Here is a 24740-nt window from a genome sequence, read left to right as displayed (position 1 = left end):
GAATCAAAGCAACAGCTTTATTGACATGAGATGACGTGGCTGCTATGATGTCTTGAGGCAGTGGGAGGCGGAGTCCCTTGAGATTTCCCTCAGATCATATGGCCTTCTGGTGCTCACAGCTGGACCATGAACTCACCAGAACAAAAAAAAAAAAAACAGTATTTCCTTACCTACACATGACAGGGAAAAAAATACATTTTCAGCATTTTCAAGGGCATTCTTTGCTGTGCAACTCGTCATTGTCCTCGTAAATACTTCCCATTGATGCCGATGATGAGGACATGCTATGCTGATCGGCCAACAAGTATACCATAATTCATTACCACAGCCAGAAATATAATAAACAGAAAAGGATATGAAGCCATTCCATTGGCCGCCAAGCAGTTCACAATTCATTTGGAGGAAAACGATTTTTCATGTAAAAGGCAGTGAATTCATGGCAACTCACAGGCACCATTCCAATAGTCCATCAAGTAAGAGGTGTAAGGCTTTGGGAGAAGCAGTGTGTGGTTATGGGCTGGGATGCTCATTGGGAAGGGAAACATGAATAGGTTTTAATTCATTTGTGGATTTGAGATAGGTAGAATTGTTAAGATATCTAAGTTCAGCAAATGAGACCAAATTTCTCTAGTGTGCAGGCCATACATCCAGTTAATATAGTTTAAAAGGTGATGATGAGTCAGTAACTCACTAACAGTGGACATTCTTTTTTAGTACTGGGGATTGAACCCAGAGGCACTTAACCACTGAGCAACATCCCCAGCCCTTATTATTTACTTATTTATTTTTTTATTAATTTGCTTAGGGCCTTGCTAAGTTACTGAGGTTGGCCTTGACTTTGCAGTCTTCCTGTCTCAGCCTCCCAAGTTGCTGAGATTATAGGTGTGAGCTACCACACCCAAAAGTAATAGTGGAATTGAAAGAAGTATACATAAAATTAGTGGGTAACATTACATGTCAAATTCATGACTTTCTTATGAAAATGATACTTATTAACATCAACAAGGCAAATAGACTAATAGATTAACTTTTTCAATTTTCCAGAGTTAAGCCTTTGTGTAATGGTTTTCAAAAACTTATCTCATTTTCACATCAAATGTTAGCTTTATTCCCCCTTTAAATCAGGACTGATAAAACCAGTATCTATCTCAGTTTGCTGATTTATAAAAATAAGGGCAACTCCAACTTTTGTTTCAAAAGAGATCATCTAACAACTTACTAAATTATTATATATGCCTAATGAAGAATTATTATATATGCCTAATTTAGGGAAGAAACAAGTCCAATATAAACACTATCTAACAATTATAACTCTTGAAATGGCTGAAGGCCTAGAATTGTATTGCATTCTACAGAGATAAAATATCTGGAAGAATAATGCTTTAATTGAGAACTTTTGTTTTTCTAAGCAAGTAACTTTACAAAATGAAGGCAGTTAAAATAAAATAAATAAATAAGACTATTTTGTTTCCTAAGAGAAATGTGAAACATTACAGGTGTACACCTGTAATCCCAGCGACCTAGGTGGATGAGGCAAAGTTTTGAAGTTTGAGTCCAACATCAGAAATTTAGCATGACTTGGGATGTAACTTAGTGGTAAAGCAATGTGTGTTCAATCCCTTATACAGAAAAAAAATTAAAAATCACTCCTAAAATAGGAGGCTGAGGATGCAGCTCGCAGCCCAGTGAGAGGGCACCTGCCTACAATACATGAGGCTCTGACTCAACACCTATTACCACAGGAAAGAACAACAAAAAAATCCCTAGGTATCACACCTAGGATATAAAATCACACAGACAATAGCAATAGCAAGTAGGGTAGGGTGAACAATGACCCTTCATAGATGACCGTCTATGAATATATCACCTTACCTGGCAAAAGGGATTTTGCATACATGCTTGAAGTTTAAAGACCTTGAGATGCAAAGATTATGTTGGATAATCTGGGTCAGGCCAATGTAATTCTAAGAGTCATTAAAAGGGAAAACCTTCCTAGTTGAGGTCAGGGAGGGAGATGTAACTGCTGAAGAAGGATAATGCAGTGCTTTGGGCTCTGCATAGAGAAAGTGACCCTGACCAAAGAATGTGGGCAGCCTCTAGCAGCCAGAAAAGGCAAAAAACCTGATTCCCTCCAGTGTTTGAAAGAAAGAACTCAACCTTGTTGAGACTGATTTTAGTCTGAAAGGAACCATGCACAGTGATGGGAGCCTATAATCCCCAGCTATTTGGAAAATGGAGGCAGGAGAATTAAAGTTTGAGGCCAACCTCAGCAATCTAGCAAGACCCTCAGCAATTTAGAAATACCCTGTCTCAAAATTTAAAAAAAAAAGGTCTGGGGATATAACTCAGTGATCAAACTCCACTGGGTTCAATCCCCAGTACCAAAATTAAATAAAAGAGTGATGCCAGATTTCTGAACTACAAAACTATAAGATAATAAATTGTGTTGTTATTAAACTGCCAATTTTGTGATAATTTGATGTACATAGCATAGAAAACAATACAATAATAAATTTAAATTACTTACTTGTATGTCAGAGTTACAAATATTAGTTATAATCAGGGATTACTTTGAAGAACCAAATAGTATATTTACATATTAAAGTCAATGAATAATTAATACATTAGGCTTAGGGCAAAAGTGCCAAACCAGTTTAAGAATTGAAATAGATAATGAAATTAGGAAAATAGGCCCAATTATTGAGAAAATGCTCAGTATTAAATATGTAAAGGCACCAAAAATTGAAAAGTAAATGGAGAAAAATGATCAAATGATATCCTACAGTAATACAAAGATACAAAGTACTTTGTATTTATCTCCTGGTTTCCTAAAATCTATTTTCAGAAAAGGATATTCCTTAATCACCCTGAAGATGAGGGGTATTTTACCTAAAAAGATTTAAGACTGGTCTATTTGATTCTTAATGCTGTTATAAAAATTATCACAGATTTGACAGCTTAAAGCAACAGAAATTTATTCTCTCAAAGTTCTAGAGGCAGGAAATCTCAAATCAAGGTGCTGGTCAGTTCGTACCTGTGTTTAATCTCCCTTTGCCTCCCATATAAGGACAGTAGCGATGACAGTTAGGGTCCACCTGAATAATCCAAGACAATCTGTTCATTTAAAGACTCAATAATTATACCTACAAAACCTTCACGATATAAAGTAGCACTCACAGTTTTCATAGATTGGAACCTGGTTTCTTTAGGGAACCACAATTTGTCTACCAGAGCTCATTTCTGTAGTACAGGTAGTAAGCTTGTTGTAGTTGTTCTTGTTTACTCTGGATGTTATACTAAATTATGTTTGGTTTATTAAATGTGTATAGCCCTAGACCTGCGGAAATAGAACCCTTATTTTAATAACATCACTAGGTGATGTATGTGTACATTAAAACTGGAGAACTACTCATGAAATATTTGAAAATGACATTGTCAGAACTCAGTGAGTGACTAGATGAAGTGACTGGCAGTGGAGGAAAGTGAGTAAATTGGAAAGCAGAATAATAGACTTTAACAACACTTTTCAATTGTAAAGGAATAAAATTCTTAAGTAAAAGGAACAAAGATCAAACTTCCAGAAAAAGAATGGCAGAGATGTTGAGAGCCAGCATGTCACTGAAGTCTCTGAGATTATTCTCTGTAAGTGGCTACCTGTGTCCAGCACTGCAAGTCTCTCCTCCATTGAAGTACTGATGACAAACAAGCATTCTTTCTCTGTGCCAAGTCAGCATTAAAACACACACGCCTCACAAGAGAACTGTAATTCTAAAAATGCACTGCCCTAGAGTGGTAGAATCTACATCCTTCGAAAACTTGCTAGAAATCAAATTCTGGGACATCATCTCATACCAACTAAATCAGAAGCTGTGGGGTGGGGCACAGCAATCTGTTTAAAAAGCCCATCAGGTGATTCTTATGTAAATTGAGAGAACTATCCAGTAAAATGATGAAGTCAGAGAGAGAAAAGGAAGAATAAAATAGCAAGATAAATCAAACTGAGACACTTTTAGAAATTGCCTTTAAGATAAACAGAGTTTGTTTCTGTTTTCTAACACTTCAAAGTAAAGAAGGAAGCATGATCATCAGTTTGCAGTGCTCCATGACATCATGTTCTCCTCAAGCTAGAACAGCATTTCTCTTTTGCTCTTAGCAGAAAAATTTCTCAAGGGTTATCTAAAAGAAAATATTTTTATTTCTTCATTTCCAAACTCACTTTTAACTCATCACAGTTGACTTCATCATCTACTAAAAATGGGTTTTGATAATATGACCCATCTTGTGGATCTTATCAAAGCTTCAGCAATGTAAAGCACAACTGGCTACTCTCTTCACTGTGGTACATGCTTGCTGGAAACATCCTCAATTCCATCACTTAGGAAATATTTATCAAGAAGGTAGTGCATACCAGCACTGTGCAGGACATTTCTGATAGAATATAGAACAAATTAAACAAAAGTCCCTATTTCTGTGGATGCTACAATTAAAAGGAGGGAGAGAGGGAATTTTAAAACAAGAAAATAAATAACAGAAAGATAAAAATGTTATGACAAGACCAAAACAGGACAGAGAGTCTGGAGTACGTGCGCTATTTTAGTTAGAATGATCAGGAAAGTCTCCATGAAGAGTAGAATTTTAGCAGAACCTATACAAAGTGAGAGACCAAACTTTTAAATGTCTGGGAAACATTATTTTAGGCAGAGAAAATATCACACAAAGGGCACAACAGCAGAAACAATTTGACCAGAGTCCAGTATGACTAGAATTAGAGTGAGATATAGTGACAGTGGTAGTAATTGAGACTCAGGGATATGAAAAGATCTGACCATATATGTTGAAGGTAGAGGAACTAGTCAATGGATTAGAATAGACATCTGTAATTCATAGGGAATCAGAATGACTGCAAGGATTAGTGGTTCCAAGAAGCAGAAAGGATTGTTGCATTGGGGCTTCTAGAGTGTGTGAGCTAGAAAGAACAGAGATGGATGTCAGAAAGTTGAAGATTAAGATTTTGGAATTGTGTAGTTAAAGAAAGAGCAGATATTCATTGTAGAAAATACATAAAATACCATTCAATGCAAAAGCATTTGTGCTAAATAAATGACAATTTATATACATTGGTATATTTCTGAAGTCATTAGTTTCTATTGATCCATCCACCACTGTACCAATGATGTTATGCTTTAGTTATTATAACTTTATTACATCTAATAATGCAAGATCTACTATGTATTCCTCCTTTTCAAAATTATCTTGGTATTCTTAACCTTTTATTCTTCAAGGTACAATTTTATGTAATCAAAAATATCCCTTTAGAGCCTGGGGTGGTGACACATCCCTGTAATTCCAGCTACTTGGGCCAAAATCAGCAATTTAGCAAGTCCCACAACAACTTAGCATGACCTTGTCTCAAAATAAAAATAAAAAAAGGACTAGGGAGCTGGGGTTGTGGCTCAGTGGTAGAGTGCTTGCCTTGCACACGTGAGGCACTAGGTTTGATCCTCAGCACCACGTAAAAATAAAGGTATGTGTCCATCTATAACTAAAAAATAAAATTAAAAAAAGTACTGGGGTTGTAGCTTAGTGTTAAAGTATCCCTAGGTTCAATATCTGTTTGGAAAAAAAATTTACCCCATTGGTATTTTGCTTCAAATTTTAATACATTTATTTTAAAGTAACTTTTTTCAGCTCTGTAGTCTCTTTGTTTAGTTTTTTCTGTTATTTTAGAAAAAAAATTTTACAAAAATTTTAATTTTAATAAAAGGTACATTATGAATAAAGATTTCACATGCAATAGCTAATGATTTATTACTGTGTAAAACCAAGCTATTTTTTTTTGCATAGATATTTTGTGTTGGATCAACTTATTGAACTATATCAAGTTTTACAGTTCATTGTCTTGGATTTTCTAACTAAATTTTCAAACTAAATCAGTTTATATAAAAATAATAATTTCACTTTCTCCTTTCCAATACTTTGCTTTTTTTATTTTTTCATATTATTTTCATTCACTAAAACTTCCAGAACATTTTCTGGAACATTTTTTGGATACTAATGGTGGGACCAGATATTCTCAAGTTATTCCTATCCTCACAGTTAATGCAAAAATGTAAACAAATAAAAAATTCACTTCTGACATTTCAGTTGTGGATATGTCTTACAAAGTGGGAGAGAAAAAATAAACCCTTTCAGAAATAAATCGCCAACTTTTGCAAAATTAACAATCCAGCTACAAGCAAACTTTTAGGTACTTTATGATGAATTACTGTTGATTACAAAAGTGACTGCAATTCTCCACCCCATCCCTTATCCATGCCCCTTTCCACTGAGGCTTGACAGCTTCTCCCATTAAGAGAAGATCAGGTCATTCTTCCCTGCCTCTTGTATCTGGACTGACCTGTAACCTGCCTTAGCCAACAGAATGTGGAAAATATTGTGCTCTTTCTGAGGCTAGGCCTGCTAGAGGAAAAAAAAAAAAAAGATCTTAAAGTCGGGAGGATTGTATGAATGGTGAAAATATATGTATCCAACTGCAATTGAATAAGAGGACATAGAATTTAAAAGTAATTACCAACATAAAAATTTCATGAAATAACTTGTTTCAGCAACATTTATAATGACAATCTTTGAAATGTTAAAAAACCACCATTGGTCCCCAGAGAACTTAGACTCCATTTGCAAAATCATTGCTCTTCTGAAAAGAAGAGAAGATTCCTTAAAATTAATGATTCATTTGAGCATTTCAGAGTTAAAATTCTAGGAGATAAAAATTCCTTCATTTGTCTCTCTCAGAGAACACATGGACAATCTCAGAGGGGCAGCATAAGAATTTAGCTTTGTTCGACAGCTCTCATTTCCCAAAATGGATGTTTTAGTTTTAGCGAAGTGACATACTGCTTAGTATGCTTTTTTTGTTCTTGTGACTTTGGCTTTGCTGTATTCAAAGTCCCAGTTCAGTGTATCAGGTTTATGTCTCCTCATTAGTATTTGGCAAGAGAAATCAGGCAACACATGTACTCAACTTATAACAAGTTTATGAATTTGTATTTTAATCCACTTCTGGGAAAAGACAAGCAGCCAAAGATCTCAATGATATATTAATGGTCTAAATTTTACTTTAATTCATCTTTTTCCAATGCACAAAATATAATGAGGACCTAAGTATTTGTTCCATAAGCCTTTTCAACTGACTTTGGTTCACTTTTGAGGTCACAGGGTATCTTGGTAAAATTTCAGAGTCTACATGCTCCATGGTGTCCCAGTTCCCTCCTCTGTATCAGTAGCAATGTATCTTGATATTTATCAGTTGCTTTTTCTTGGGGAGGTTTTTTATTGTGTTTTGTTTTACTTTATTTTAGTGGTTGAACAAAAGTTAATGTTTCCTTCATGGGTTGCTAGTAAATGTGGATTCGTATTCTGAGCTTCAAATGAATATTATTTGATTTCTTAATACTTTTGTGGCTAGACCTTGATTTGTTCTAGAGAGGATTGAAAAAGACTGAGGAAAAAATACACATTTTGGAAGATTTTCTTTGATAAATATAACATCATTTAAAAGAGCCCTTCAATATGTATTGTTTTCATGTGCCTTTTGGGAAATTAACTATGCTAAAAACTGTTATTCTAATGAAAAAGACCATATATTGTATGATTCGTTTGTATGAAAAATCTGCAAAAGGCAGTCCTTAGAGACAGAAAATAGATTAGTGATTGCCTGGGGGTGGGAATAAAGAGGACTGCAAATGGTCACAGGGAATCTTTGAAGTGATGAAAATATCCTAAATCTGCACAGTGTTCCAGAACTCCATAAATTTACTAAAAATCATTTAATTGTACACCTATGTAAACTATACCTCAACCAAGTTATCATAAAAATGACAAAGAAATGTTATTATAGAAACCTAAATATTTCTAAATTTTCTCAATTATGTCAAAATTACTGAACTAGACCATACTTGGCCTGAAATAAACCTCATTCATCAAGGGCTCTCTTGATCTATTTCATACATTCTGGATACCAGAATCATGGCTTTATTATCATTTAGGTTCATACTATATGTAAGTAGGTAATAATACCTGAAAAGCACGTTTCCATTTTAATTTAAAATACATCCAAAGTTTTAATTTAAAATGACTAAACAAAGGAATGGAATCATGTATTGCAACCTAAACATAATTACACTCACGCAGGCAATGGAATTCTGAAATGATTATTCCATCTCCATATGCCAAGGAAAATGATAAAATGTATCACAGTATAAATAAAAAGCACCAGAAATAGCTAAAGTCCTAAAAAGCAATAGATACTATTTATTGTTTATCATATGCCAGGCAGGTTAAATGCTTAGCAAAAATAGGTGTATTTAATTTAGATATCATCTCTAATGGCAGGTATTTTTGTGCCTGTTTCATAATAAAGGGAATACAATCATGTCACTTACCCATGTCACACAGCAAGTAGGTGGCAGAGCCAGCATTTGAATCAATCTGTTCATCACACACTAGTAAGAACATGGGCAACATGGGAAGCTGACCTGGTGTGTGTGTTCATGCCCCACTCTATCAGCATGTCCTTGGGCAATTACTTAAATTCTCAATGCTTACAGCTCCCACATTTATGAAATAAGGATAATGGTGCTATCTAGACATTACAGAATATTTGAGAATATTAAATAAGATAATGAATATAAAGATTCTAAAGCTTTTCTCAGAACATTGTGGCCTTTTAATGATAGCAAGTAATAGTTATAGAAGTGACTGCTATTCACTTTGGAGGAAAATATATTTTAAATAAATTAATCAAGATTGCTAGCTACCTTTATTCTAATTCTCAGTCAACTCACAAAATACAAAATCAACCAGAATAAGATTTCAATCAGTCTGCTAGTTCTTTACAACTATCATCTCTTCTGTTCCATTATTGATACCTTATTATCACCTCTTCTAATTTCATAAGCCCATACTGTTCCTTTATAATGATGTACTTCTAAAGTCAGATATTAAGTTTTAATCTCCTGACAGTTCATCAGCAATTACCACACATCAATACTTCTAATCAAATTTGAAACAATTTCATGAAATATTTTGTTCATTAGGAAGATATTTCATTTTAGCCAATTGTGTTACTCAAGATTTCCTTCCTGGGATCAAAATAACCTAATGAGAACAACTTAGAGGAAGAAAAGTTTATTTTGAGTTCATGGTTCCAGAGATTCAGTCCATGGTCAGTTGACTCTATTGCTCTGGGCCCAAGGTGAGTCATGCCCATCATGGTGGAAGAGCATGGTGGAGAAAAGCTGTTTTACTCATGTCTGCTAGTAATCAGACCCAGTACAAGTGAGAGAAAAAATAAAATCCCAAAGGCATGCCTGCAGTGAACTGCTTCCTCCAACCGTGCCCCATCTGACTACAGTTACCAAATAGTAATTCATCTAAATTATTAATCTATCACACGGATTAATCCACTAATGAGGTTACAGCACTAATAATATTTAATCATCCCACCTCTGAACATTCCTATATGCCACATAGGTTTTATGGGAACATCTCATATCCAAACCATAACATTCAGCCTCTGACCACCAAAATCCTGTGTCCATTTCAAAATGCAAAATGAATTTAGTACATCTCCAAGACTTCCCATTATTTTAACAGTTCAGGATTGTCCAATAGTCCAAGTCCAAAATCTCCTTTGAGACTCAAAGCACTTTTGCCTTGTGAACTTCTGTAAAGGTCAAAATCAGGTTATATACATCCAATATACAATAGCACAGTAAACAATCACATTCCAAAAAGAAGATACAGGCACATGAGGGATGGGACCCAAGCAAGACTGAAACCTAACTGTGCAAAAAAGTTCTGCAGCTTCATGTCTGGCATCTGGGGCACATGGAGGTAAAATGTGATCAACAAAGAGCTTGGGCAGCCCTGCCTCTGACCTTGCTGATTGTAACCCACATGTCCTCTCTTAGACTGGCTCTGTCCAAGGCCATTGGCTTTCTTTGGCAGGTGTCCCACATTACTGATATAATTCTGGGGATCTTTATTCTAGCTTTGGCTTCCTTCTCACAACTTCACACATTGCCCTCTCAGAGGCCACCTGCAGGGATTCTGACTTTGCTTGGCAACCTAGGTCTTTTTTGAAATCTCAGGGGAAGCCACCTAACTCCAGCATCCAGCTTTCCGGCAAAATCAGCACCATGTGAATGATACCATGGTCTGCTACCATCTCAAGCAGTATTTGCACCATGCCTGCAGTGGTTTCTGAGTACCTGAGTGACTAAGAATGGTGAAACAAATCTGGAGAAACAGGATTTAAGGTGGTTCTGGTGCCAGTACTCTCTTTTGAAAGCAATGTCTTTCAAACAACTTTTCACTTTTACACTCCGAGTCTGCTGTGGGTGGCATCTTGCTGATTCCTGAAATGATCCCAAAGACTTTTTTCCTGTTGTTTCTGTAGAAGGCATTTAGCATCTATTTAGTGATGATAATATCTTCAGAAACCATGCCTTCCTTGAACCCAATCTTACCTGTGTTTCTTCTCTGATCAAGCTGCAAGTTTTTAAGAATCTTTCCTCCCTGCTCTTTCTTCCCATTTCTCACAGTAAAACTATTTAAAAGCTGCCACAATATCCGTATCACTGCCTGAATTCTGTGCTGCCTTGAAATTTCCTCTGCTAGATTCATTAGTCTATCACCTTTAAATTTAGCCTCACAGAAAGTCTCAGGACTTGGGAAAAATATAGACAAGTTCTTTCCCATAATGTAACATGAATGGCCTCTAGTTTCATTCCCAACAGAGTCCTCATTCCCTCTGAAAACTCATGGTCAGAGTCTTTACTGTCTATATTTCTATCAGGATTCTGATCTTTTGACACCCTCCCCTCACCAAAATCATTTGGTTCTACTAACAATATTCTAAGACTTCTCCAGCCTGCATCTCCCAATTATTTCAAACTCCTCCTACAAACCAGCTCCAAAAGCTTCTGAACTACATGGGTAGGTTAGTCACAGCAATAACCCCATTCCTGGTTCCAATTCTGTGTTAGTCAGCATTTCATCATTATGACCAACATATCTGACACTAACAACTTAGTAGAGGAAAAGTTTATTTTAGGTTCAAAGTTTCAGAGGTTTAATCCATAGTCAGCCAACTCCATTGCTTTGGGCCTGAGATGAGGCAGAACATCATGGTGGAAGGACATAGCAGAGGAAAGTTGCTTAGTTCATGATAAGTGGGAGGCAGAAAGCACAAGTGTGAGAAAAAATATAATCCCTAAAGTCAGGCTCTCAGTGGCCTACATCCTCCAGTCCCACCTCACCTACTAGATTTACCAAATAGATTAATCCACTGCTGACATTATAGTTCTTATAATCTAATCCTTTCAACTCTGAATATTTGCTCAACACAGAGCTTTTAAACCAGGGACACCTCATATACAAAGCATAGCAGCAACGTTTATTAATTTCATTAAAAAATATCTTTTAAAGTGTACTTATACATTTATGTTCCCATTCTTGGAAAGACATCAACAAAAACCCTGTACAAATTTATTTGCCCTGTACAAATTTGTGTGAAAGGGGATCCATGTGATTATCTTTTCTTGGTTTAGAATTATAAAAAATTCACTTACATATCTTTTCCTACTGAAAATAAAAGAAACCATAGGTACTATGGTTTACCACCAGAATCCCAATTGAGAAAGAAATAGTATGGGATAGAAGATAAGACCTTGATAGCATCTGTAAGACAAAAGAGAGGGATCATTTTGTTTCTGTGTACAGTTCAATGAGAAACAGAAAGAAAGAAGAAGATGCAAGATGGGTTAACTAAATTCTTGGGAACAAGCAAGATTTTGGTGATTTATGTTTTGTTTTGCTTTGTTCTATTTACGACAGAATCTTGCTGGACTTTTCAGTAGTCTGGTTTGTCACCAGTTCAAACAGTATCTGGGCTTCCTTGGGTCATACCTGCAGGGCATAGAACTTATAAATAGAGGAAATACATTAAAAGTGTGATTGACTTGCCCCAGTATATATAGTGAACCTAGAGGGACTCAACATTTATACTCAGTTTGGTCTCACTTGCTATCATTAGAAAACCCAAATATTCACAAAAATCAGAGTTTACCCTTAACAATTAGAACTGGAGCAATGAAGTTGGTGATACATTTAATCAGATTTCCATAGAAAGGGAACTTTATATACATAATAATGTAATAGTAAAATTATGGTCAAATGTGTATAATTTAGTTCATCAGTTGTTTTATACACAAGAACATTGAAGAGTAAAGATGTTTAGGTATTTACCTAAGAGGAACACCATGTGTTCAGGTTTGGGTTTTCAATTCTTTAAGATCTATATAAATGTTATAATATGTATGCATTTATTCTCTGCTTATCCTAGAAATTAACAAGAGAGAGGAATTTACCATAGTGATGATGACTCTTCTATTTATCTTTGTAGTTATATGTGTTTTGCTTTAAATACTTTGAGATTCGGTTTTCAAAGCCTCATTCAAGTTCAGAATTGTTAGATCTTTTTATGTACCGAATCTTTTATCATTAGGTAGTGAGGCTTCATCTCGATTAATGCTTTTTCATTAAAGTTCTTTTTGTCTAACATTAAAATACTGATATCAACTCTCTTTCAAATGGAAATTCTTATATATATATATATCCTTTGATCATTCAACTTTCAGCCTTTTAGTGCTTTTGTGTTTTATATCATATTTCACACTCTAATAACCTTTATTTTTAACTTAAACCTTTGTCATTAATAGTTATTGTAATTAATTATTTTAACTTATTCCTATCTACAGTAACTTTCAAAGACTTCCATAATAAAATACCACAGACTAGGTGGCTTAAGCAACATAACTTTATTTTCTCATAGTTCTGGGGGCTAGAAGTTCAAGTAGATCAAAGTTTTGGCAGTTTGGTTTCTTCTGAGGCCTCTCTCCTGAATTTCAGATGGCCCTCTTCTTGCTGGGACTTCACATAGTGGTTTCCTCTGAGCACATGAACCCTTGCTATCTGTGTCCAAATTTTCCCTTCTTGAGAGGACACCAGTCAGATTGGAATAGGGCCCATGCCAACTGACTCATAACTTAATCACATCTTTAAATGTTCTCTCTCCAAATAAAGTCATATACTGAGTACTGGGGGTTAGGATCAAAACATATACATTTGGGGAGAACAAATACATCCTGTAACACTGTCAATAAATTTTATGTATTTTATTTGTGCTGCCGCTTTTGTATTTTTTTCCTCTACTCTCTTGCTTCTATTTCATTATTATTTGACATCTGATTTTTTTCTTTAATAATTTGAAGGTCATATACATTTGATCCTCTTTGTTAATGGTATTCCTAAACTTATACAAATATATCTATCAAACTCTAAAGTAAATTCATGTATGTACCCTCATTTTGAAGAATTTGAGGACATACATCACATTAACTGTAAGTGCTCACTCCAAACATACATGTCTATTTCAAAAATTTTAGACATTACTTTTATTATTGAGATAATTATTATTGTTTTATGCTGCCTAATTTGTTTCTAGTTACATGTGTATTTATAACTTTATTTGGTTTTGATTACTTTATTTTTTATTTTCTAGCTGGAATCACTTCCTAAAATATATCTTGCAGAATTTTTTTGAGCAAGAGACTTCTGTTAGTCAAGTCTCTCACTTTTTTTTTTTTTTTTTCATTTGAAAATGTCAATAACTTGCTCACTAGAAAGATGTTTTCTCTGGGAGTAAAATTCTGGGATGGTTCTTATTTTCTCTGGGCACATTGAAGATATTATTTCAATCTTTTTAGATTTCTCAGTTTTATATTGAGGCAATAAGTCCTATAAGCCTCTGAACCTGAAAGGCTGGAATTCATGACCACAAGGTCATGAAATTCTTTCTTAATTTTCCTTAGGTTGGGCAAATGCCTACAAGACAAAACTGACTTTAGGGTTCTGATCTTCTCTCAGGGTTCCTGCTTTTATTTTGTTTTTGGACTTTGTCTTCTTGCCAGGGTAGAAATGTACTTATGTACTTTACAAGTTTTTTTTTTTGTTTGTTTGTTTGTTTTTAGATTTTATCCAGAATTTTAATTCATTTTTAGCTCAAAAGCAGTTTCAATATATACTTTACCTTTCTGCTAGCAAAATAAGACTTGTGTATCTCTCATTGAGAGAAAGAGAGAAAGGGAGAGAGAGAGAGAGAGAAAGAGAGAGAGAGAGAGAGAGAGAGATTCAAATGACAGAGAGAGATTTTTCTGTTAGTACAGTTTCATTTTGGAAGCATTGGACTCATTTGAATCAATCTCTCTCTCTCTCTCTCTCTCTCTCTCTCTCTCTCTCTCTCTCTCATCCCTGATGGTGAGAAGAGGTCAGGCACCTTTAGGACTCTTGGGTGGACAGCAGGGTTAGTGGTTTAATAGTGTGAGAGTCCCAAGAGGTCTCTTTGGATATTATTAATGTAGAAATTGTGCTGTAGAAACTGAAAAATAAATGGTTAAAATCACAGAGAAATCTAGATTAATTTACAGTGGAGTTATGTGGGGAAAATGAAGACTAAGGATTGAAATCTGTACAGCATTGCACACAGGGATAGCAATGAATGCTAGCCACCCCTGCAATATCTATGGGAAGTGACACTAGTCCACCACAACACGTTGTCCCCTGGAACCCAGACCGGCTTCAGAATCCTTCTCAGCACATTATTTCCAGTGCCCAATTCCAAACAACCTGACAGGCAAGATGAAACCTATCAGCAGAATAATAACTCAAATTGAAAATTGTACTCTGCCAGCTGAATGCAAAGTATATATTGAAACTACCTTTTCATTTTTCAGTGAGGATATTGTTAATAACATGTTTCCTTAGATATGGTAGGAAAAAGGAATCTTTCCTACTTTCTAACTTCACCATGTAGTTAATTTTGCTTCCTAAGGTCACCCATGTTGATGTTTCCTATAGTTGATCGCCCAAAAGACCCCCGAAAAATAATCCAGTTACTCCTGAGAAGAAAAAGGGTCTCATAAGTTTTTCCAAATGTAGAACTTTGCCATGAAATTAAACAATTTATTCTAAATTTGAAAATAAATACATTCAGAAGTTTTCCAATTAGAATAGGGTTATTTTCCCTTTTGCAGCTTATTGTTGTTTGGTTTTTGTTGTTGTTGTCATCTTGTTTTCTTTGAACTTGAAATTTTAAAAAATGACTGTTTATTTAAAATGGGAAACACTATGGTCTGCCATTTGCACTCCCTCATCTTTAGGGTCTGTACTACCTCTTCCCTTTTCCCCATAGGCTTCCATTCTACTTCTTTACATGGCCAGCTTCTTTATCTTTCAATCTTGGTTCGACATCTTGACCTCCTCATGGTCTTTTCTCATTTTCTAATTTTGCCTTCATTACCAACTTGTTTTGTACCTAATCTCCTTCTTTATCATTTAATTTCATTTATTACTTACTGGAATTTTTCTTTTTGATTTTATTTTCATAACTCCTCTGTCTCTTCTCACCAAAATATAGGTGGTCTGGATCTTGGCAGTCTTATTTATTACCATATCTTGGCACCTACAACAGTGCCTGACATATGGAAGTTACTTAATGATATTTGTGAAGAAATTAATATGAATGAGAAATATTTTAAAGAATACAACTTACTATGGCATCTTGGCCTATGAAGTTATTCTATAAAGTGATTTTTTTTATTCTCATGGATATTTTAAATTCTATGTTACATCTCTATAACAGAAAATCTATAGTATTTCAAGTGGAAAAAATGCAGTAGTTAGAAGGACAAATCCATGAGCCTGGGTTTGAATCTCAATTTTGCCATTTACGAGTTCTGGGACATTGAGAAACTCAGTTTTCTCATGTAAAAAATGACCAAAATGATGATAATAATACTGAAGGGAAAGTAAATAAATTTATGTATTTCAAATACTTGAAATAATGTCTTCTTAGGAAAATTTTAGTAAGGGTATTTTTGATTTTTGATATTTGCTCTTAAAAATTACTGTAAAGTGCACATTATGTGCATATTCAGTTAACTTTTTAAAGTGTTAGGAGAAAAGAGTAGTAAATATCTGTTAACATCATTGTAAAGATGAAGCATAGAGCATTGAAATAGAACCTGTCATATATAATGCTCAGCAACTGTAGCTTCTGTTATAATATGTAGTGTACTCAAATGACTTTTATTCATTTTTCCTCTCCATTCTTTATTTTTTTATGCTACCAGTCTGTGATCTTCATTCGTGACAAAAATTCTCATGGGCAAGAAATATCAGGATATATCGACTACGCCCACAGACTCAAGACTGAAGATTTTGAAGTCTACTTTACTGGGAAAAGAAAACTTCTTCCAAAGCCCACAGATCTGAGGTACCTTGTATATAATCCTTGCATCTTCAGTGACAGGGATGAAGGATTTTTCTTTTATGTTCTATGTAGTACCTAGAATGGTAGTATACATATAGAAGAAATTTGGTGACTATGAACTTCTTAAAAATTCTAAAATAGGGAATGAGCGTAGATGCATTTTCTCCCTTTAGTAGTCTGAAAAAGATAACACTTCAGAGACAGAGTAAGTTGATTCTCTTCATTTTATACATTAAGTAGAGCCTAAAAATCCCTGGCTTCATAAGTCTCTTGCCACCATGTGGGATATTCTACATAGATATCTCAAAAAGCAATCCATTTAATATGTTATCATCCCGCTTTCTTTGGTCAGCGGCCAAAGTGCAGACTGCTGACCATCTCACCCACCTTTTCTTATCACAGTCCTATTCTGGAGTTTCTTCACATCTATCTTTCTTTTAACTGTTGACCTTTACCCTTTCCTCTGGTTTGCCTCATCCAGGTGCCTGGGACCTACTCCACACTGCCAAACTATTGACAGAATGATTCTTCTGCCCACTTTTGAATGGCATTTACACAAAAAATTTTTTTCAACTATTTCCACCTTACCATAGAACCCCCAAATAGTAGCATCATTCTACCAAAAATTTTATCCTGAAACATCTCATACTCTCACTTTGACTGATGACTCTCATGTCATTTGTTACAATCTATCTCTAGCTCCCTATTCCCTATAAACTACTTTCTATTGACCCAGTTTTAGTTCACCTGAAGTGGCCTAAGCCTAATCATTGTATCATCAAGTTCCCCATCAAGTTTTGGCCAGTGCTTTTAGCATCCATTAAGGAGGTCTACCTGAACAGTTTTACCAAGTACTACATAATGGTGATTTTCTAATTCTGTCATTCATCTTGCATTTTTAAACTATGATTACTCCACAGAGAGTAACTTTTCCTTGTCAATTATTTCCTTAACCTGAAAAATAATTCATGCAGAAAGACAAAATAAATATTTTTTCCATATGAAAAGAAATGAAAAATAGAATCACAGACGTGTACACAGATAACACCAAGTTGTTTCTCAGAATGATTATACCAATTTGTACCAACAAGAAGTACTATGTTAATGATGTGATTGACCCACATTCTTACTAACACACAGTATTAACAAATGTTTTCCCACTATTGTGACAAAATATATATAAATGTTTTCTCATTGTGGTTTTAATTTCCATGATTACCAATCAGATTAGACATCTTTTACTGGCTAATCAGATTTCCATTCTGTGAAGAACCTACTAAGACTTTGCCTCACTCTGTTGGTTGGGTTATTCTTTCATTTCTTGCAGATTGCAGGAATTTGCTTTATTTGTTTTGGTTGTTGATTAATCCTTTGTCACATGTACTGAAAAATATCATCATTTATTTTTTTTACACTGACTTTGATCGTCAGAAATCAGATGTTTTAATAGCCAAATTCATGTATTTTAATCTTTTCCTCTCTGGTTTGTACTTTTTGAATTTTGTTCAGTAAATCTTCATCTTTTTGGAGGTTACAAGGACACTGTCTTATACAGTGATATAGTTTTGCTTTTTTCATTTTCTATCTTTAACCTACCTGAATTAATCTTGTATATAGTGTTCAGGCAGTTGAAATGAGGGGGAAAATCCCTTTGTTATATGTAATTCCATGCTTAGTTTGATTCAGAACTAGCAAAAATATTTTAAAATTTAATAAGTTCTCTTTCTAGTTCCTTATTCAATCCTTTTTCAACATCCTGTTTTATGCTGGGTAGAAAGACATTTCTGTGATTAGAATCCTGCCTTTTACTTTTACTGTGGAAAATATGTCAACAGAGAGCTGCAACTATTTTGAGATGCACCAGAACTTGATCATCTTCTCATTTCAGATTCAATCTTGATTGTGTCTTTAAGGTTCAATATCTTCTCTGAATATACTTGTGAGCATCTTATAAACAGATAGTATTCTACAGTTTACCAAGTTCTTTCATACGCCCCTCCAGCTTCATGACAGAGGTATAATATGCATTGTTCTTACCATCTTTGAGAGGATAAAATAAAAAGTAAACTGCGAGCTAAAGTTCACAAGCAAAATAGTGATCAGTATGAACAAATTCTCAAGTTTGTAGGCATCCTAATTCATTGTGATTATGGGTTTTAAACTTTTATATGTCAAGGACAAAGTACAATGTGGAATCCTTAAGCTGTGTTGTGCCACGCATATAGTTGCTTATGTTTTCATGTGCTTATTGAATATACATCTAAGGCCAACCTGTAAAACTCTACCCATCCCTGATGTGATGATCAGAGTGATGTGAAAATTTTCTCATCTTTCTTTTTGGAAATTCCATGAAATATTCATACCCTTGACCAAGGAATGCCCTTAATACTAAAGCTTTAAGAGGTATCATCAAATTTCCCTTGCAGCCCTATAGTCTGTTTTATTAAGATGTTAAATGTTTCAAACCCCTAAAGTTAGGGTTATAAAAACCTATCCTGTATTGAAGTACAATCTTGAGGAAGCATTCTGGTAACATATTGGCAATTTCTCATGTTTAAAAAAGAGTAAATAACTATAGTCCTGCTTCAAAAGTATGTTAAATGTTGCTTATTTTTAAAGTTATTAAAATGTTGCACATTCAAATATGGTCAGTAATCATTAAATTATCAGTTTATTTTCTTCAATAGATATTCACTGAATTTCAAAGAGGGGGATATACTTTGGGTACTAAAAGATACTGATCAAAGGAGACTTGTCAAAACCTTGCTTTGTGGTCCATGAACCACTAGCATTGACACCAGAGGGCCTGGAAGGAGTAAAGTATTGTGGGTTCAGTCCCAACCACTGCATCAGAATTATCACATTAGCATGATCTTCAAAATTTTCCATATATGTATGTGTATACATATATGCATATATATTTACATACGTATATATATTAGTCCATTTATACTGATATTACAAAGTATCTTAGACTGCATAACATATAAACAGTAAAAATGTATTACACATGGTTCTTCTGGAACCTGGAAAGTCTAAAATGGTGTCCCTGGCAGGATTATTTCTGGTGGGTACTGCTCTCTGCTTCCAAGATGGGGCCATATTTGTTGCATTCTCTAGAAGAGAGAAAGTGTCCTCACATGACTAAAGGGACAGGAAGGCAGAAAGCAATCTGAGATAATTTTCTCTGTCCCTTGTATGGGCACTAATGTATTCATGAGTGCAGAGCCATCATGACTTAATCACTTCCCAAAGTTTCAACAAGAATTTTGGAGAACGGGGCGATCCAAGATGGCGGCCTAGAGGGAGACTGCACCCCCAGTCGCTCCAGAACCCTGGAGTTAAGAAGGGGAGGCATTGAGAGACTCGGACTGAAATAGAGCCACGGGTGAGTCTGCCCACTGGGTAAAGCTCGGCCCGGGTGGCAGGCCCAGATAGAGGTGGCTTATCGGAGCCGGGCAGGGCAGCTAGAGTCATTCACAGGCAGCCCTGCGCACTCCGGCGGTGGGCCCCGCCCACACAGCCAGCTTCTCCAGGTTCTCCGAACGGAACTGGCCCGCTAGTGAGAGCCTTTCTGACCAGAACAAGCTCCGAATCCCGGAGCCCCTGCAGCGCAGCGTACTCCGGCAACGAACCAGCGGAGAGCCGCGATCAGCAAGCAGCCTCTGGGATTAGGGCAGGGCAGCCAGAGACCTCTTCAGGCGGCTCTGCCCACTCCGGCTGCAGGCTCTCTTCACGGGGCGATCCAAGATGGCGGACTAGAGGTAGACTGCACCCCTAGTCGCTCCAGAACCCAGGAGTTAAGAAGGGGAGGCATTGAGAGACTCGGACTGAAATAGAGCCACAGGTGAGTCTGCCCACTGGGTAAAGCTCGGCCCGGGTGGCAGGCCCAGATAGAGGTGGCTTATTGGAGCCGGGAAGGGCAGCTAGAGTCTTCCCAAGGTAGCCTTCCAACTCCGGCAGTGGGCTCCTCCCACACGGCCAGCTGCACGGCGCAGGCTCACAGTGAGAGCATTTCCGCACAGAGCCAGTTCCAAACCGTGGAACCAGTAGAGGGCTAGGGACAGTTTTCTTCGGATGAGCTGCTTTATCAGATTCCTCCAAGACATCAGGCTACTGAAGGCTGGGAGGTGATACACTGGAAATCTACCGGGACACTATAAGCCAGTAGCGGAAAACTGCAATATCTCAGGGTCCTACTGACAACTGACCAATATGAGAAAACAAGGGAAGAAAATGTCCCAAACAAACCTAGATACTACATCAATAAAACCCAATGACAGCACAGCAGAAGAAATGTCAGAAAGGGAGTTCAGAATGTACGTAATTAAAACGATCAGGGAAGCTAATGAGGAGATGAAAGAGCAAATGCAGGCATTGAAGGAGGAGATGAAAGAGCAAATGCAGGCATTAAATGATCGCACCAATCAACAGTTAAAAGACCAAATACGGGAAGCAAGAGATCATTTCAATAAAGAGTTAGAGATACTGAAAAAAAAAACAAACTGAAATCCTTGAAATGAAGGAAACAATAAACCAAATTAAAAACTCCATAGAAAGCATAACCAATAGGATAGAACACCTGGAAGACAGAACCTCAGACATTGAAGACAAATTATTTAATCTTGAAAGCAAAGTTGGCCAAAAGGAAAGATGGTAAGAAATCATGAACAGAATCTACAAGAATTATGGGATATCATGAAAGGCCAAATTTAAGAATTATTGGGATTGAGGAAGGCTTAGAGAAACAAACCAAAGGAATGAACAATCTATTCAATGAAATAATATCAGAATATTTCCCAAATCTGAAGAATGAAATGGAAAACCAAGTACAAGAGGCTTATAGAACTCCAAACATACAAAATTACAACAGACCCACACCAAGGCACATTATTATGAAAATACCTAACATACAAAATAAAGACAGAATTTTAAAGGCCGCGAGAGAAAAGAATCAAATTACATTCAGAGGGAAACCAATAAGAATATCAGCAGATTTTTCAATCCTGACCCTAAAAGCTAGAAGGGCCTGGAACAACATATACCAAGCCCTGAAAGAAAACGGATGCCAACCAAGAATCTTATACCCAGCAAAACTTACCTTCAAATTTGACGATGAAATAAGATCCTTCCATGATAAACAAAAGCTAAAGGAATTTACAAAAAGAAAGCCAGCATTACAGAACATTCTCAGCAAAATATTCCATGAGGAAGAGATGAAAAACAACGATGCAAATCAGCAACAGGAGGCGCTAGCCTAAAGGATTAGCCAAATAAAGGAGAAACCAAATCATGTCAAAAACAAATATGAGTCAATTGACTGGGAATACAAATCATATCACAATAATAACCCTGAATGTTAATGGCCTGAATTCATCAATCAAAAGACACAGACTGGCAGATTGGATTAAAAAGAAAAATCCAACAATATGCTGCCTGCAAGAGACTCACCTAATAGAAAGAGACACCCATAGACTAAAGGAGAAAGGATGGGGAAAAACATACCATGCACATGGACACAGCAAAAAAGCTGGAGTATCCATCCTCATCTCAGATAATGTGGACTTCAAACCAAAACTAGTCAGAAGGGATAAAGAAGGACATTACATGCTGCTTAAGGGAAGCATAAATCAGCAAGACATAACAATCATAAATATCTATGCCCCGAACATTGGCTCATCCACGTACATCAAACAAATCCTTCTCAATTACAGAATTCAAATTGACCACAACACAATAATACTAGGTGATTTTAACACACCTCTCTCACCACTGGATAGATCGTCCAAACAAAAATTGAATAAAGAAACTATAGATCTCAACAACACAATCAACAACTTAGACTTAACGGACATATATAGAATATACCATCCAACAAAGAACGAATACACTTTCTTCTCACCAGCACATGGATCCTTCTCTAAAATAGACCATATTTTATGCCACAAAGCTACTGTTAGCAAATACAAGAAGATAGAGATACTACCTTGTACTCTATCAGATCATAATGGATTGAAATTAGAAATAAATGACAGAATAAAAAACAGAAACTTCTCCAATACCTGGAGACTAAATAATACACTATTATATGATGAATGGATAACAGAAGACATCAGGAGGGAAATAAAAAAATTCTTAGAAGTAAACGAGAACAAAGACACATCATATCAAAATCTCTGGGACACTATGAAAGCAGTACTTAGAGGAAGATTTATTTCATGGGGTGCATTCAAAAAAAGAAGTAGAAATCAACAAATAAATGACTTAACACTACAGCTCAAAGCACTAGAAAAAGAAGAGTAGACCAATACCAAAAGTAGTAGAAGACAGGAAATAGTTAAAATCAGAGCCGAAATCAACGAAATCGAAACAAAAGAAACAATTGGAAAAATTAACAAAATAAATAGTTGGTTCTTTGAAAAAATAAATAAAATTGATAAACCCTTAGCCACACTAACAAAGAGAAAGAGGGAGAAAACTCAAATTACTAAAATTGGGAATGAACAAGGAAACATCACAACAGACACGAGTGAAATACAAAACATAATTAGAAGCTATTTCGAAAATCTATACTCCAACAAAACAGAAAACCTCGAAGACATCAACAAATTTCTAGAGACATATGAACTACCTAAACTGAACGAGGAGGACATACACAACTTAAATAAATCAATTTCAAGCAATGAAATAGAAGAGGTCATCAAAAGCCTACCAACAAAGAAAAGTCCAGGACCAGATGGGTTCTCAGCCGAGTTCTACAAAACCTTTAAAGAAGAGCTCATTCCAATACTTTTCAAAGTATTCCATGAAATAGAAGAGGAGGGAACCCTCCCAAACTCATTTTACGAAGCCAATATCACCCTGATACCTAAACCAGACAGAGACACATCGAGGAAAGAAAATTTCAGACCAATATCCTTAATGAATATCGATGCAAAAATTCTCAACAAAATTTTAGCAAATCGCATACAAATATATATTAAAAAGATAGTGCACCACGATCTAGTGGGTTTTATCCCAGGGATGCAAGGTTGGTTCAACATTCGGAAATCAATAAATGTCATTCACCATATCAACAGACTTAAAGTTAAGAATCACATGATTATTTCAATAGATGCAGAAAAAGCATTTGATAAAATACAGCATCCCTTCATGCTCAAAACACTAGAAAAAATTGGGGTAGTGGGAACATTCCTAAACATTATAAAGGCAATCTACGCTAAGCCCATGGCTAATATCATTCTAAATGGTGAAAAACTGAAAGCGTTCCCCCTAAAAACTGGAACAAGGCAGGGATGCCCTCTTTCACCACTTCTATTCAACATTGTCCTTGAGACTCTAGCCAGAGCAATCAGACAAACCAAAGAAATTAAAGGGATACGAATAGGAAAAGAAGAACTCAAACTATCCCTGTTCACTGATGACATGATTATATATTTAGAGGAACCTGGAAATTCCACCAGAAAACTTTTAGAACTCATAAGTGAATTCAGTAAAGTAGCAGGTTACAAGATCAATGCTCATAAATCCAATGCATTTTTATACATAAGTGATGAATCTTCAGAAAGAGAAATTAGGAAAACTACCCCATTCACAATAGCATCGAAAAAAATAAAATACTTGGGAATCAATCTCACAAAAGAGGTGAAAGACCTCTACAATGAGAACTACAGAACACTAAAGAAAGAAATTCAAGAAAACCTTAGAAGATGGAAAGATCTCCCATGTTCCTGGATAGGCAGAATTAATATTGTCAAAATGGCTATACTACCTAAAGTGCTATACAGATTCAATGCAATTCCAAGTAAAATCCTAATCATGTACCTTGCAGAAATACAGCAAGCAATTATGAAATTCATCTGGAAGAATAAAAAACCTAGAATAGCTAAAGCAATCCTCAGTAGCAAGAGCGAAGCAGGGGGTATTGCAATACCAGATCTTCAACTCTACTACAAAGCAATAGTAACAAAAATGGCATGGTATTGGTACCAAAATAGACAGGTAGATCAATGGTACAGAATAGAGGACATGGACACAAACCCAAATAAATACAATTTTCTCATACTAGACAAGGTTCCAACAATATGCAATGGAGAAAAGATAGCCTCTTCAACAAATGGTGCTGGGAAAACTGGAAAACCATATGCAATAGAATGAAATTAAACCCCTATCTCTCACCCTGCACAAAACTCAACTCAAAATGGATCAAGGACCTCGGAATCAGACCAGAGGCCCTGCATCTTATAGAAGAAAAAGTAGGTCCAAATCTTCAACTTGTTGGCTTAGGATCAGACTTCCTTAACAGGACTCCCATAGCACAAGAAATAAAAGCAAGAATCAACAATTG

The 24740-nt window shown here is 35.8% G+C and overlaps 1 protein-coding gene across 2 annotated transcripts in view; it reads left to right on the top strand.

Moving 5' to 3' along the window:
* Nucleotides 1-24740, top strand: part of Cfap299 (cilia and flagella associated protein 299) — a 675940-nt gene that overhangs the window by 538422 nt on the left and 112778 nt on the right. For both annotated transcript variants that reach the window (XM_047567085.1, XM_047567084.1), the window contains exon 4: nucleotides 16254-16396. In XM_047567085.1, coding sequence (XP_047423041.1) covers nucleotides 16254-16396 — 143 coding nt within the window. The remainder of the gene's footprint in view (nucleotides 1-16253; nucleotides 16397-24740) is intronic.

Source organism: Sciurus carolinensis, chromosome 10 (genome assembly GCF_902686445.1).
Source record: "Sciurus carolinensis chromosome 10, mSciCar1.2, whole genome shotgun sequence".
In the NCBI taxonomy this organism is placed as follows: Eukaryota; Metazoa; Chordata; class Mammalia; order Rodentia; family Sciuridae; genus Sciurus; species Sciurus carolinensis.
This window is presented reverse-complemented; position numbering and strand designations above follow the sequence as displayed.